At 35.7% G+C, this 15,477-nt stretch overlaps 1 protein-coding gene across 1 annotated transcript; it reads right to left on the bottom strand.

The window, feature by feature from the left end:
- Nucleotides 1-8,608: 8,608 nt before the first annotated feature.
- LOC120087742 (aldehyde dehydrogenase family 3 member F1-like) lies at nt 8,609-13,991 on the bottom strand. The gene is made up of 10 exons (XM_039044629.1): nt 13,729-13,991; nt 13,569-13,637; nt 13,346-13,442; nt 12,970-13,176; nt 12,707-12,831; nt 11,233-11,337; nt 10,960-11,132; nt 9,884-9,974; nt 9,624-9,773; nt 8,609-9,126 (listed from the first exon to the last, which is right to left on the bottom strand). The coding sequence occupies exons 1-10, from the start codon at nt 13,915-13,917 to the stop codon at nt 8,887-8,889; spliced, it is 1,446 nt and encodes a 481-aa protein (XP_038900557.1). The 5' UTR covers nt 13,918-13,991; the 3' UTR covers nt 8,609-8,886.
- Between the last annotated feature and the right edge of the window lie 1,486 nt (nt 13,992-15,477).

Here is a 15,477-nt window from a genome sequence, read left to right as displayed (position 1 = left end):
GTGGATGAATCTCGAAAAATATAAAGTTGGAATCAAAATCCAAATACATATGTTCTTGAATTTGGCCTCAATTGATGTGTCAGTCAAACTAAGAATTTAGTACATAAGTTTAACTTGAGTTTGGGATCAAATTTGAGATATAGCCGAATTTACGAAAAAAATAAAATAAATAAATAAGGATTCATCTCTAATTTAATGTAATTTGAGGCTAAAAATGCAATTAACAAAAGGTTCGGTGCATGGCCAAAAGTTTTATAAAATGAGAAACAAAGAAAGAATCAAAGATAAGATTTAGATAGTAAAATTTTTTATTACTTTATTACTTTATTTATTTATTATTATTATTTTTTAACCAATAGAATCTAAATTTAACCAATAAAATCTAAATTTACCCAAATCTAAGATTTTCTGATTGGATCTCAAAGCCTTCTGCATTTTCATCCCCAAGGATAGAAAAAAAATGTCCCTCCTTTCTTTGTTTTTTTACCGCCGAGCCGCCATCAAGGAGCCGAGCCGCGTGCGATAGCCCCAATCCTTCACATAGCCACCAAGCCGAGCCGAGCCGTTTTCAGCCATCTCCAGTGCCTTCACGCCGCCGTTGTGTCGAGCCTAGCCGCATCTGGTCTTTTTATTCACGCCTTCGCCCGACCGACCCAGCCACCATGTGCTTGCCGTCCGCTCGTCGAAGGCCACCGCCGACCGTGCTAAAGCCGCGCTTGCCGTCCGCTCGTTGAAGGCCACCGCCTGCTCATCCGTTCGGCTGCCGCAAACGTCGATCCGTCCGTCCAAGGCTCGCCGAGGCTCGCCACCGCCGCTCGCCAAGCTCTGACGGCTGAAGATAGGGGGCGCCCTAGGGCCTTCGGCGCCCCCTTTTTCGCCTCTGTTTTCCCTTTTTTTTATTTTCTTCTTTTTTTTACTCATTTTTTTATTACTCATTTTTCTCTTCTTTTTTTTTTTTCAAAAAGATTTCCTCACTTTTTTGCCATTTTTTAAAATAAAATTTCTGTTTTTCTTCTTTTTTTTTTTTTTTTTCTTTTTTCCACAATCATACCCTTTTTTTTTTTTTTTTTTAACTAACTTGCCCCCTTATTTTTTAATTTTTTTTTTTTTGTAAGTTTACTAACTTTTCCCCTTACTCTTTTGTAGGAGTTAAGACGGGAACACAACCGCTTTTTTTAGCCAACCCGCCAATAATCTTGAAGGGTGAGTTTCTCCTCTTATAAGCTTGGTTTTGTAACAACAATTTTTTTCTCTATTTTTTTTTGTTGCAGAAATGTCTGGCCGCGTGATTGAATCTTTGGTGCACATAGGGATGACCTTGGTATGGTCTATCTACTGTTTGCCTGTTCGTGCTTCCTGATCTTTATAGGAGGGCCTCGCTAGGCTTACAGCTCTCCCATGCTATCACCCGATGGAGGATCCCGAAAAGGTCTACCTTGTAGCACCGTTTGCATATCATGATCGTCGTGGGAGGGGCCCTGCCAAGGCTTACAGTTCTTCCATGCTATCAACCTAGGGAAGATCCCGATAAGGTCTATCTTGTGGCACCGTTCGTGCATCCTAATCGTCATGGGAGGGGCCCCGCCAAGGCTTACAGCTCTCCCATGCTATCACCCTAAGAAGGATCCTGAAAAGGTCTACCTTGTAGTACCGTTCGCATATCCTGATCGTCATGAGAGGGGCCCGCCAAGGTTTACAGCTCTCCCATGCTATCACCTTAGGGAGGATCCCGATAAGGTCTGTCTTGTGGCACCGTTCGTGCATCCTAATCGTCATGGGAGGGGCCCTGCCAAGGCTTACAGCTCTCCCATGCTATCACCCTAGGGAGGATCTCGATAAGGTCTGTCTTGTGGAACCATTCGTGCATCCTGATCGTCATGGGAGGTATCCCACAAAGGCTTACAACTCTCCCATGCTATCATCCTAAGGAGGATCCTGAAAAGATCTACCTTGTAGCACCATTTACATATCCTGATTGTCGTGGGAGAGGCCCCGCTAGGGCTTACAGCTCTCCCATGCTATCACTCTAGAGCGAATCCCGATAAGGTCTGTCTTGTGGCATTGTCCGTGCATCCTGATCGTCATGAGAGGGGTCCTGCCAAGGCTTACAGCTCTCCCATGTTATCACCCTAGGGAGGATCCTGATAAGGTCTACCTTGTAGCATCGTTCGCATATCCTGATCATCGTGGGTGGTGCCCCACCAAGGCTTACAGCTCTCCCATGCTATCATCCTAGGGAGGATCCTGAAAAGGTCTACCTTGTAACACCGTTCGCATATCCTAATTGTCGTGGGAGGGGCCCCGCCTACAGCTCTCCCATGCTATCACCTAAAGAGGATCTCGAAAAGTCTATTTTTTAGCACTCGTTCCGCATATCCTGATCGTCGTGGAGGGACTCCGCCAAGGCTTATAGTTCTCCTGTATCACCCTAGGAGGATCCCGAAAAGATCTACCTTGTTAGCACCGTTCGTATATCCTGATCGTCGTGGGAGGGGCCCTGCCAAGGCTCACAGCTCTCCATGCTATCATCCGAGAAGGATCCCGATAAGGTTTGTCTTGTGGCATCGTTCGTGCATCCTGATCGTAATGGGAGCATTCCGATCGCCCTAGGGATAATTGATTTTTTTTTCTTTTGTTTTTGAACCCTATTGTGAAAGCTCATCCCCTGTGGACCCTATTTTTTTTTGCAAAACATTGTTTACTTCACTGAGCATTTCTCATCTGAAAAGAGGCAACTCGTGATTCTTAAAAAACAAAGTCACCCCATGAAGGAAGGACTCAACCTTCCTTGGCAAAAATTGTAGCCAGTCCTTTCGCTGATGTTGGCAAGTTTAAATGAAAACATTATCCTTTCCAAATTATCACGACGAGAAGTACCTTGACCCGAGGAGAGTGTGCATGGATCTGCGATCTTCTATTCATGAGGAAACCCCTAACCCAGAATCGAGTGCTAACTCTCAGACGTCGCATAATTAAGGGTCATGTTCGTTGGACCGTTGTGACAAAAGTCCCTGGAGAATTCGGCTTCGTTGACTGCTACTGGGAGTTGCTTGAGGTTGTAGTAGATCAAAGGAAGCTTTTACGAAGAAGTGATTCCTTCCCTCAAAAAGCTAACTGGTCACCGTGACAAAGAGAAGTACTTTCCGAAAACGTGCGAACACCTTTTTCGGGCATATTTTTTTATAGTGTGCTCGCAGAGAGAAAATCAGATGACTCCCACGAAGCATGATTCCTCAGTGTCTATCAGCTCATGGATCTCTTTTTGGTTCCTGGGGGCTCGCAAATATGACAAGCCCCTTACACGGAAGCAAAAGAAAGTCTCTCAGTCCCGGTCCATGCAAAATCTTGACGGTACACAGATCGCGTTTCAAGATTGGTCGAGCAGGGAGAACATGTTATTCGTAGAGCTAAAGGTAAGAGACGAGTTGAAGGACAAGACCTATCTGACCGCCTTTCTATCTTGCTGGTTATGTCTTTTTGTATTTCCTCAGAAGGGAGGCTATCTTCGCCCTAGGGTCTTTAGAATGGCTTGGTTGATGGCTCATGAAACTGTTTATAGTCTTGTTGTTCCGGTCCTGGCCAACATCTATCACGGCCTAGGGTTGATAGTAGAGGCTTCGAATCCCATCAGGTGTATGGCCTTTCGCTTCCCCATGCATTATGTCCATGGTTAGCTGGCCCATTACTTCGACATACATTACCCCGTTCCTGCAGATGTTCGAGCTCCCAAGATGGCCCACTTTTCTAGCGAAGGTGGCTCGATTTACTTCGACGAGTACGAGGCACGAGAATTAATCCATAGTGGCGCAAGTATTCAATGGCATGTAAGCATTCACAATATGAACAGGCATGAACACCTAACTGATAGTAGAGACCTACCTTTCTTGAAGTCCAGTTATTTTTCCAGCAAGTGATTAGGTTACTTATCCTCCCAGTATGGGGATGTCCGAATTATAGAGTCGTATAGTCCCTTTAGCTTCGGTCGACAATTAGGCTTCCATCAGGACATTCCGAATGATATAGGGGGAATACCTCCTGCCCCTACGCCGAAGAACATTTTATATTACTAGAGAGTATGTATGAGACGCAAGCTCTCATCTCAAGTATTCCTGCCGACCCATACATTGGATCCGCACACCCATGTTACCCCGTGGTTCAAGGATTGGTGGTTAACGAAGCATGGAAACTACTTCGAAAAGAATCGTCATCTGTTAGTGACCAGTGCTATCCTTCCCCCAGTGCCACCAAGACTACCCAAAGGTAAAGGAATCAACTATGGAGGGAAGCAACTTCATCTGACTGAGAGGGCGGCAACGATCGCACAAAAAGATGCTTCCAAACCGATCGAGGAGGACAGTCAAAGTAGTACCGGCGACCATTATTAGAAGCGATGCTCCAAAAAACAAAGGGCATCGGATGCTAATTTTCTTAAGCGGGCTCAGAATGATCCGGTGGCTCCTAACGCTCTCAACTCATTGGTACGTCGTTTTTATTTATTTATTTTTTGTACGGTTTACATTTAGTCTCCTTTTTTTGTAGTCGCTTCTGAACCTTTCTTTCCAAGGACTTGAAGCATCACGAAGCGAAGAATCTTTGGTGGGCCCTTTTTTCGTTGACTCAGTCGTTGAGGGAGTTGATACCTCTGAAGCGTTGCCAGTGGATCCTGTGCCAAGGTCCTGTCAAGCGTGTTCTATCCCCGGAGACATCCCTCATGCCAAGGAGGCGATGGTTGTCGAGAACATCAAAACTTCAGATTTAGTATCCAAGGAAACTAGTTGCCTTTTGGCGCTTGCAGCAGGAAGGGTTCTCCAACCCAGAGAGGCGTTGAGGGTCTTGGCGAGTCCAAGCGATAATGAGCTCCCGATGCAAGCAAATAGGGCACCACCTTTGACCGTTCTCGAGATTTTCAAATTTTGTGCTGCCATTGTGATTTTCAACGTTCGGCGTCATGCAGCCTCAGCCATGTGGGAGACTATGCACAAGAAGATCATGTGTACTCCTTTCGAAAAGGTTCTTAGTCTGGAGAAAGAAACGCATGAGATATTCCGAGCCATTTCCGACATTTGTGGTGCCAAACTCCCTCCTCTAAAAAAACTTGTAGATGAGTACTTCCGAAATGTGGAGAAGTATAATCAGTTCTAGTTATCCTATTCCTCTCAGTTGACTCAGACAAGTAAGGAGCAACATTTGGAGGAGGCCAAGTCTGATATGGAGAAGATGCTATACGATGAGAGTAGTGATTTTGCTAAACGAAAGTCGCTCCTTGAACGCGACTCTCGGGCCTTACATGAAAAAGAGAAACTATTAGCCAAGTTGGAGACTATCAGGGTCGAACGGACCGAAATATCGCGGTTAATTTCCGAGAGCGAAGGCCTTTTGACTCGGCATAAGCTTGAGGCCTCCGAGATGCGAGGGGTGATAAACGAGATCGAGACCACCCCAATCCTTTCTGACAAGGATGTCAAAGCTTTGGATGCTCTACGTCATGTGTTAGAAGCCATGCAACAGAAGCTGGGGAGCTACAACTGGGTACTCTGACTTGACGTTGGTTGTTCTATTGGACTAGGCATACCTCAGTAGGCAGTGGCCTTGAAACCCAAAAAATTGGTCTGGGGCAAACTAGTAAGCCATTTTAGTGATCCAACACGAAACACCTACCTTCTTTTGTCAAATGAAAAATAATTTCTCATCACAAATACTACATTGTTCTTGATATCTTTTCTCACAGCATACCTACATTAGACCAAGGCATAAAAGCTGAAATCATCATTGTAATATAGCTCAGCGAGACACGCAAGTAAAGAATGTGAACTTGTGAGGCACCATATTAGAAATAATCCAATATAATTTTTCACTAAAAACTAAACTGGTATACTGGAATGTTCAAATCTACTCTAACAAATAGAATTTAAGATGTTCTTGAAGTTTTGGTAATGGTCGTACATAATACAACCACTAAACAGTAGAGAACATTGGATTGTTTTTTAATGAAAAGAAGCTGAAAAGGCATACCAAGGTCCTCCAAGAAGTCTTAGACCTTGGCGTTGGCTAATCGTATAAAACCAAAATCCTCAATGTTGGCCAAAAAAATCTCCCGACTCTGCCTCCAATATCACACCTTCATCCTCTCCAATATGTCTTGCAACAAATTTACTAAATTTCACCTACACCTTCACCCCCCCTTCCCGTCGCCACCACCTCCTTACTATTATAGCCCCCTCCATCTCCATTGAAATCTCCACCACCATCATCTCCATCACCACCATCTACTTATTACTACAAATCACCATCATCACCGTCCAAACATCATCTATACTAGTTCATCTCACCCCACCTCAAAAGTTCACCAAGTGACGGAATTTAAATTATATTAAATTGCACGAATAATATTAGCCAACTTTCCATACATAAGGTGAAGTTCGAGTTGATCAAGTTATTTAATGATTTGATTGTCACTAGATCCCTTTCGAGCAAATCAGAAAGAGTTGGTATTAATTTTTGGCCTCCAAGATCCAGATGCTAAAAATTGAATTATATCCATTGTTGTATTTTATTTATGCATTGATGCCTGATTTATGATGATGAAATTGTAATCTTTATGAAAATAATGTATTTTAATGTTCAAGTTTCGAAATAGATTTGTAAGCTTTTTGATGCTAAACTGACCGTTAGTTTTGTTAGTGAACTAGAAGCAAGTTCAAATCAACAAAAGTGTGCTAAATAAAGAAAAATATGGAAAAAAATACATTTGAAAGGAGAAACAACCTTATTATATGTAGTTAAGAAAACTGTCGATAAAAATTAAAAACATTCAAAACCTATTCTTTTGAGTCTCTTTGGGAGTGTTTGGACCACGGAGTTCTAAGAGTAGAGATTGAGAAGTGTGGAGTTGCAAACTCCACTCCTTGTTTGGGCCTTTGGCCAAGGAATTTGTGGACAATTTTATGTTTTATTAATTTTTTACACTATGGATCGCAAGAATTCACAACTCCTCAAATTTCACAGTTCCTTGGAGTTCACAACTCCATTCCTTGCCCCAGAAACCCTGTTTAGTGATTTAATATGGTATCTTGATGAAAGATTATGATTATAGAACTTTTACAATATTATAATTTCCAATTATCTTCATTATACTTTAGTTGTTGAAGTGTTTAGTCCTAACCTATCCACTTATTGGTGATCTAACCATGATATTGTCAATCTAATGCTCGAATCATCAACGACATGATTAAAGATTGGTTAAAAGTATACGTTTATCTATTATCTTTTATATAGTGATGTCACTCATATGATAATGTCGTGAATGCAATTCTTCATGTGCAATAAACTTAGCAGAGAAAAGTAAAGGGTTCTATGTTGAAAAAAAAATTGTCTCAAATTGCAGAATTTGATGCTCGATATAATTCTTTTGGCCATTCAGATAATCTACTTCTAAAATCAAATCTATTTCAATAAAAAGTTTGGATTTATATATATATATATATAACAAGGTACAATTTTGGCCTTGGAACATTTGGCTTTGTCCTGTTTTGGGTGTCCGATGTCAGTGCCTTTTATGTTTCATCTATGAAATAAATTGTTCATTAATACAACAGAGTCACGTACTGTGGTTGGTAGTTAGAGATGTTCATGGGACGGAGCGGGGTCGAAGATGCCATTTCCCATTCCCGTCTCTATTCCCCATTTCATTCCTCATCCCGTGAAATTCTCTAGGGATCGGGACGGAGATTCTCCGCGGAGTTCCATGCGGGAAATTTTTTTCCATTACTTTTTTTTTTTTTTGTAAAAAGCTAATTAATTTAAATCACTAATGTGAGCAAATTTTAATTAAATAATTAACTTTATCACTAAATTGTTTATTATGGTTAGTTTTATATGACAATTTGAATTTAAAGATAAATTACTCAAATTTTGGCCTAAAAAAGCTAATTAATTTTTTTAGTAGAAAGAAATAAATATAAATCAAATTATTCACATATATAATCTAAATTTAAATATTCAATTTAAACATATTCATTATCTTTCCCAATAAATAATCAAATTTGAAATTTAAATGTAATATTTATATAATAATAATAATAATATAATATTAGATAACTATACTAAATAAATATGTAAAAACTAATCGGGACGAGGACGGAGAACAGGGCGGGGTCGAGGAATGCATTCTCTGTCCCCGTTTAGTTCACGGGGAATTTTTTCCCTCACTCACTCTCTCATTCCCCACTTAATCGGGGAATCCTCGCCCCGTCCCGTAAGGAAATTGGACATCTCTAGTAGTAGTTGAGAGATTTCTATCCGAGGCTAAGTTTTCTTTACTTTTTGAAAGTCTAACCCGAGGTCAGAAGGTTGTGTAACGATTTTTCTTTTTCTGTGAATTTTTAATTTGAAAGAAGATTGAAGAGTTAAAATAAATAATCTATTGAAGTAGTCGATGGAAGGAATCAATAATTACCGCTGGTTATAGTAACTTCTCAAAGAAGGTGTTTTGTTTTGAATTGGTAACATCTTGTACATCTAATCAAAGATTGAACCTAAAGTCGTTCATATTTGGTTCGACATACCATTTGCAGAAAAATTGACGAACCTGAACTAAAAATCATTAATCTTTTGTTCATCTAATAGGATGCTCTTGAAATAAATAAGTAAAGATGACAAAGAGTATTGAACTTTTACAGTTGGGATCGTATTGGCTAGAGATAAGGTGGTGACCCCAATTAACATTTAACTATTTAAAGGAGTAATGGTAACTGACAAGAATTAAGATGGGATTGTCCTCATTGAAATTGAATACACATTTTGTTATTACAAAAGTAGATATTTGTTTTATTTGTACGGTAGAATGAGGATCTGAAGAGAAGCCAAGGAAGACGTGTCTTCTAATAATTAAGATTTTTTCAGACCCAAAACAGTGAGTACTAACTGAAAATAGTTAAGATTGTAAGTGTGTCTAAGTAGCTGGAGCTTGTGATTGTTCCAGGGGGGATATCTGAACCAGAAGTCCACCAAGAAGCTCCTTTTCACAATTGCCTTTTCATGACTAAAGGTGTCGAATGAGAATTTTCCATGGTATCTGCCAAACCCACTTTCACCAACCCCTCCAAACGGGAGTGTATCCACTGCATACTGTATTTGACAACAAAAATGACAATAAGCCTTTTTGAAGCGCAACAGCTTAAAATGGATGGTTTTACATTTGCTTTTGATCCCACTTGTATCAGCACATTCCTATGTCGTTTTCTACAAATGTTTCTTATCTTAAAAAAGTCGTTTTATCCAAATGAGACTATGACCTCAAGTTATGAGGTCAACCTTATATTTGATATTGGTTCGTTAATTTTGATCTATGAAGTTTCTACCTTATCCTACCTGCTTGTAAAAAATTTAAGCTTCTAAGCTTCTTAGAGAATACATACTTTTACAGATCATAAACTTGCAAACCAAATCTATACATGCGAGGTAAATGCAAGTTTTCTAAAAGGGTAATTATGCTACATAATCTAAACATAGACCATATAAATTCATATTCAAATAACTAATTAAGCTCAGACTTGACTGGTTGCTTTTGTACAATGGAAATGGGACTTGAAATAAAATAGATGGGGAAGTGATGAAGTACAGACCTGAATAATTGCATCATTAAATGTCAAGCTGCCAGACGTAGTTTCTGAGACGAGTCTTCTTTGAAAAGCTTTGTCTTTTGTGAAGGCATAAATGGCAAGAGGCTTAGGCCTTGAATTGACGAAATCTATACTGTCTTCAATCTTGTCAAGCTACCAAGAAAGAAAGTGAATAATGAATATAAGATCCATCCACTTTTTATAATCGACCAAAATGAAGGCACACAAGTATTATAGCTATAAATGAGGAAGGTAAATCTCACTCCAATTATGGGAAGGATTGGTCCAAAGATTTCATTTCTCATAATTTCTGCATCGTTTGGTGGATTCAACACAATAGTCGGCTCAACAAACCTGCATAAAGATTGACGTTAAATATAGTTTTTTTNCAACAAACCTGCATAAAGATTGACGTTAAATATATTTTTTTTTTTTTTTTTTTTTTTCCTTTTTTGACATTATTCTATCCAAAGTGTCTATGCTCATGTTCAACTTCTTAATTATAAACAATTTATTAGTCATGCAAATTTAGTTAACATAAATAATTTTTTCCCTGATTTTCATTTTTTAAATAAATTTGACTGACTTCAAATTTTAATGTCTTTTTCACCTCTTTTTGTTGGTTGAAATACTATTTTTTTTCTTTTCATTTTGGTCTTTATACTTTGAACTTTGATTAATTTGATCCATATACTTTAAAATTGTTCATTTTAGTTCTTGTACTTTTAACCTTGAACCATTTTTTATCCTTATATTTTTTTAAAGTGACAATTTGGATCCCTCCATTTTCATTTTTAAGTGATCAAAATATTTATTTTTTAAAGTTGAATGATCAAAATGAACCAAAGTTGAAAGAAGATGGATAAAAATGTACGAAGTACAAAGACCAAAATAGTATTATAACTTTTTTTTCTAAGAAAAAATTAGACAACTTTGGAGTTGTTTTCCAAATGTAAAACTCTAAAGGAGGAAATAACTCTCTCTGTAGTTCATAAATTATATCTCAAACGTCAGAAAACCATGAGTTACAAAAGTACGTAAATTTTCAAAATAAACTGCGAAAATAAATTAATAATCTTATTTAAGTTTTCAAAAAAAAAAAAGGTAATCACCAACTACAGTTACATTTAATTATAGAAGTCAACAAAAAGACTTTGAATAGTCAAAATTGTTAGCACTATCTTTAAGAATTGATCTTCGTTTTGCTATACTAATCGACAGTTCCAAAAATAAAAATTGATTTACACGATTCCAGAGTTACAGAGACGCCATTGAGGAATCAAAAGAAAGGAAAGGCATGGAATTAAATAATATGCCACATTTCCGTTTAATCACTTACAATTTGTCCTCGTCCATGGATCCTCCATAGATGATTGCAGATTGGACAGCAGGTTCATCCACCATCTTCTTCAACCTCAAGAAATTTTGTTTGTTTATGATCCTCGCCATGCATTTTGCCTGGTTAGGACCTTTACCGAAGAGTTCCTTGATGAACTTCTTCAGCAACTCGACCTATAACAACAATTTAGAATGAACATGATGCCATCTCCAAAACCTGATTCTAGAAATTTATGAGGGGAAACGATCGAGCAATTAAATCGAGAAATCGTACCAAGGTGGATATAAATCTGTGTTCAAGAAGGATATAATCGATTGCTACGCAAGCTTGTCCGGCACAGGTTCCAAATTTTCCGATCACGATCCTTTTGGCAGCAGACTTGCAGGTCAAAATCGAAGAAGAAGATTTATGCCCTAATTTGTTTCTAATATTGCAGAAGTAAAGAAAGCAAGTATAGCGGGAAAATCGATTCTATTTCTGTTGGAGCTTTTCGGCATTTTTTTAATTTTAAATAATAAAAAAAATTGAAAATCAAAATTAATGTTAGAAAATGAAAATTCATTATGAAGTGGTGCATAGTGATTGTTTTTTCCTTTTATTTTTTTTTTCTTTATACAAAATAAGGGTCCAGAGATTAAATCAAGAAAGAATATATGAATTTAACTCTAAACTTGACTTTTCAAAAAAAAAAAAAAAAAAAAAAAAAAAAAAAAAAAAAAAAAAAAAAAAAAAAAAAAAAAAAAAAAAAAAAAAACTCTAAACTTGATAAAGGTATTAACACTACCAATTTCATTTAAGTGTGTTCTTAAAGTCCTAATCTAACATTTAAAAAAATTAATCTAACTATCTTGCATTCCACTACATTTTCATTTTAAAAATTAATATAAATTTATCAATGATAGAATTTATTACCAAGAGATTTTATTATATTTACAAGCTATACACTTCATTATTAATCTTAAAAATATCTCTTATTGTAATTACTATTGTTAAATTTTGGATTAAATGAAACATGAACGAAAATTACAAAAGTATGTTTAAGGTATCTAGTTTATTTATTTATTTTGTTGAAGTGGGTGATTTGACATATATACATTCTCTTCAAGTCAGAAATGTAAATTGTTATAAAAGTTATTTAAATTCTTTGAACTTTTGACATCATAATTAGCATATACTTAATAACAATTGACTTATACTTCAACCGTAATGTTTTTAAAAATGAATGTAAGATATGTTATTACTTATTAATCTCCAAACTATTTAAGGTGGCAAGGTTATTTCAAGTTTTATATATAGAAAAAAAATTGAATACTATCATTTACAAAGGAAAAAAACTTAATTAAGTATAATTAAAACGAAAATAAGTATGTAATAAAAAAAATTGAATCTTGAACCTCAATGACCAAATTGATACATAACTCAAATCTCAATGATAAAATTATAATATGTAGAAATTTAAAAACTAAATTAAAATTAGAAATTTAAAAACTAAATTAAAATTAAATTCAAAACTTAAATACTAAATTGATAATATTTTAAAATTTATAGAAAAAAATAGATCAAGAAATACAAAACTTTTAAAAAATATATATATATTTCTCTCTTTAAATTATGAATTCTTGTCTTTATCTAATTTTCCTTTTTCTTTTTATTTTTTTTATTTGGTTGTTGTAGCCACGTCTTTATCTAACTATTAACCTATATATTAAGGAGGAAGAAGAAAAAAAAAAAAAAAAAGAAAACAAACCTCAATATCCCATGAAAACGAAAGGGAGTCAACAATGGCAGGGCACTTCCCGCCGAGCTCCAAAACCACCGGCGTAAGGTGTTTCACGGCGGCCGCCATAACAATCCGCCCCACTCGTTCACTTCCTTTAATCAAAATTAAAATTTATCTTAATAAATTATATATTAAAAAAACCCACCACAAATAATAATAATAATACTAACAATAATAAGAATAATAATAATCCAACAACCAACTCTAACCAAATCATTAATTACTTCCACCTGTAAAGAAAATTTTCGCCCAACGCTGCTGCAGCAGCCGCTCGCCGGCCGCCACGCCTCCTTCAACAACTCTAACAGCTTTATTGTCAACATAATTTCCGATGTTTTTGGCCAGAAAAGCTGAACTTGCCGGAGAAAACTCCGACGTCTTCAGAAACACGCAATTTCCGGCTGCTAGTGCTCCTATCAACGGCTCCAACGACAACCCTTTGTTCCCATTTTCCACAATTAAAATTATTAAATCCTCATTAAAAAAACATTAACTACATTTTAACACCTAATTAAAAAAAACCCAATTTCATGTATAATTATTAATAACGTCTCTGCAGATGAGGAAATTAATATTAAAATTGATCCAATAATTAATCTCACTCACCAAACGGAAAGTTCCAAGACGAGATTATAAGAACAACTCCCAGAGGCTGGGAAACCACTTCTGCTGAATTCAGCACCGCTATTGTCGGCAATTTTGCCTATAAAAATCAACACACAGACTTTATATATGACACATTTCTTAAACCTAAAAAAAATAGAAAACTGAATAATAATCTTTATATGATTGGAAGCATGATATAATAATAATAATAAAAGAAAATTACCTTTTTGGGAGACATCCAATGTTTCAAATTTTCCAAAGCAAAATTGAGGGACATTTCCAGATTACCAATCTGCAAAAACTCAAAAGTTGAGACATTTAATTATAGAGAGGAGTTCTTTTTTCTTTTTTTTTTTTTATATTAACAAAAAAAAAATAATTACCTCATCTCTAAAAGCTTCAACATGGTGTTTTCCCAAGTCTTGGGAAAGGGCATTGTAAATTTGTTGTTGATTGTGGTTAAGAAATTGGCGTATGGCTTTAAGCTGTGAAACTCTCCAAGATGCTTCCTTTGTTATTCCAGTCTTGTAATACTCTCTTGTTTCCTCTAAATTCACCTCCAAACTCTCCATAATTAATATGCCTCCAAAACCTCACACTACTTCTCTTCTTCCTTATTCTTGTATCTTCCTCCAACTTTCCTATTTATACTCAGATACACTCCAAGTCGCACTTTTGTTAGATATGATATTCAATTTAAGTTAAGTTTTTGAGTCAATCGATGATTTAATATGGTATTAAAATAACAAAGTTTTGTGTTGAGATCTCTGTAATGTTATTTCCTCCCAAATATATATATATTAAAGGGACAGTTGCATATATAGTAATCAACTATGCACAAAGTATTGGCATATGTAACCCAATGAAATTTTTTTTGTAGATATAGCAAAATTTAGATTTTGCTCTCAAAATCTATTCATGATAGATTATATCACTAGTAAAGGTCTATCGGTGATAAACTAGAAATTTATTGCTAAATTTTGCTATCTTTGCAATTCTTTAAAAACGTTGATATATACTTTATTATTATCCCTAAAAATATTATCCAATATAATTATCCTATATTGAATTTACTTCACATGTGATTTAATAGCTCTCCACTTTTTTAGTACAATAAACATGGGAGGTTTCAGCTTTACAATTTATTAATGTTAGTTAGGTTGTAGTATTAAATTGTATTTTTTATCTTTTTCATGTTTATAATTGAGAAGTCTCTAGTCTCTAGGGAAGATTAAATGCTCAATTAGATCTCAACTAAATCAAAATCCAAACAAAATGAAAATTGAAAAAAAAAATCGTATTTGATTTAGATATCATTATATAGTTTTTAAAAGTGTATATGATATAGGTTAAATAATTTTGCATTTAAAGAGGGAAGAAGTATGGCTTAAATAATTTGATACATGAAAATATTTGTATTTTTTTAAGAGAAGTGATGTGGCTTAATTCTTGGCCAAAAACTAAAATGGACACACATTACTACTACACCTCCCTTTCATTGGTAGCTACATTATTGAAAAACAAATCCAACCATACATCAAGTTGTAATAATAGAAGTTATTAAATACGTGACATTTATGCACTATTCCTCACTTGTTTAAGGTTTTTTTTTTTTTCCCCCAAAGAAATCAAGCTACACGACAATTAAATTTTGGGAGTTGTACATAATAAAAAATTTGAACACTATCGATTTAAACACTGAACTTTCGTGAGTGTATCAATTATATATTTAATTACGTTTCATGTAGATAAAAATTGTGAGACTTATAATTTTATCAATTTTTTTTCTTTTTAAAAAAACAGTAGAAGCTAGAGTAAGTTTTGAGTAGCTAGAGCGAGTATCGAAATTTGTGGTCACCATACATGCTTCTTAGGGTTGTTACAGTAATTTGATCACGTGATATGGATATAAAGAATTAAGATTCTCAAATGTTGGATCAAATCTCATTAATTTGGACCACTTATATGTTGGGCTATATCGCTAATAGGTCTATTAGCAATGTAACCTATCATTAATAGACTCAAAAAATTGGATCTAAATTTTATTATAATTGTAAATTTTTTTGCATTATATAATATCTACTAATACTTTCGATTTAATTCATATTTTTATCACTGTCGGAAGAAAAAGT

Source organism: Benincasa hispida, chromosome 10, assembly GCF_009727055.1.
Source record: "Benincasa hispida cultivar B227 chromosome 10, ASM972705v1, whole genome shotgun sequence".
NCBI classification, from domain to species: Eukaryota; Viridiplantae; Streptophyta; class Magnoliopsida; order Cucurbitales; family Cucurbitaceae; genus Benincasa; species Benincasa hispida.
The sequence above is the reverse complement of the archived record's forward strand: the minus strand, read 5'-3'. Positions and strand labels throughout refer to the sequence as shown.

Excerpts from the sequence above, each read along its gene's own strand:
- LOC120087742 (XM_039044629.1), bottom strand. The coding sequence starts at position 13,917 with ATGGAGAGTTTGGAGGTGAATTTAGAGGAAACAAGAGAGTATTACAAG. Across the intron at positions 13,443-13,568 it reads ATTGGATGTCTCCCAAAAAG|GCAAAATTGCCGACAATAGC; the intron begins GTAATTTTCTTT and ends TGATTTTTATAG. Across the intron at positions 9,127-9,623 it reads TTAATGATGCAATTATTCAG|TATGCAGTGGATACACTCCC; the intron begins GTCTGTACTTCA and ends TGTCAAATACAG.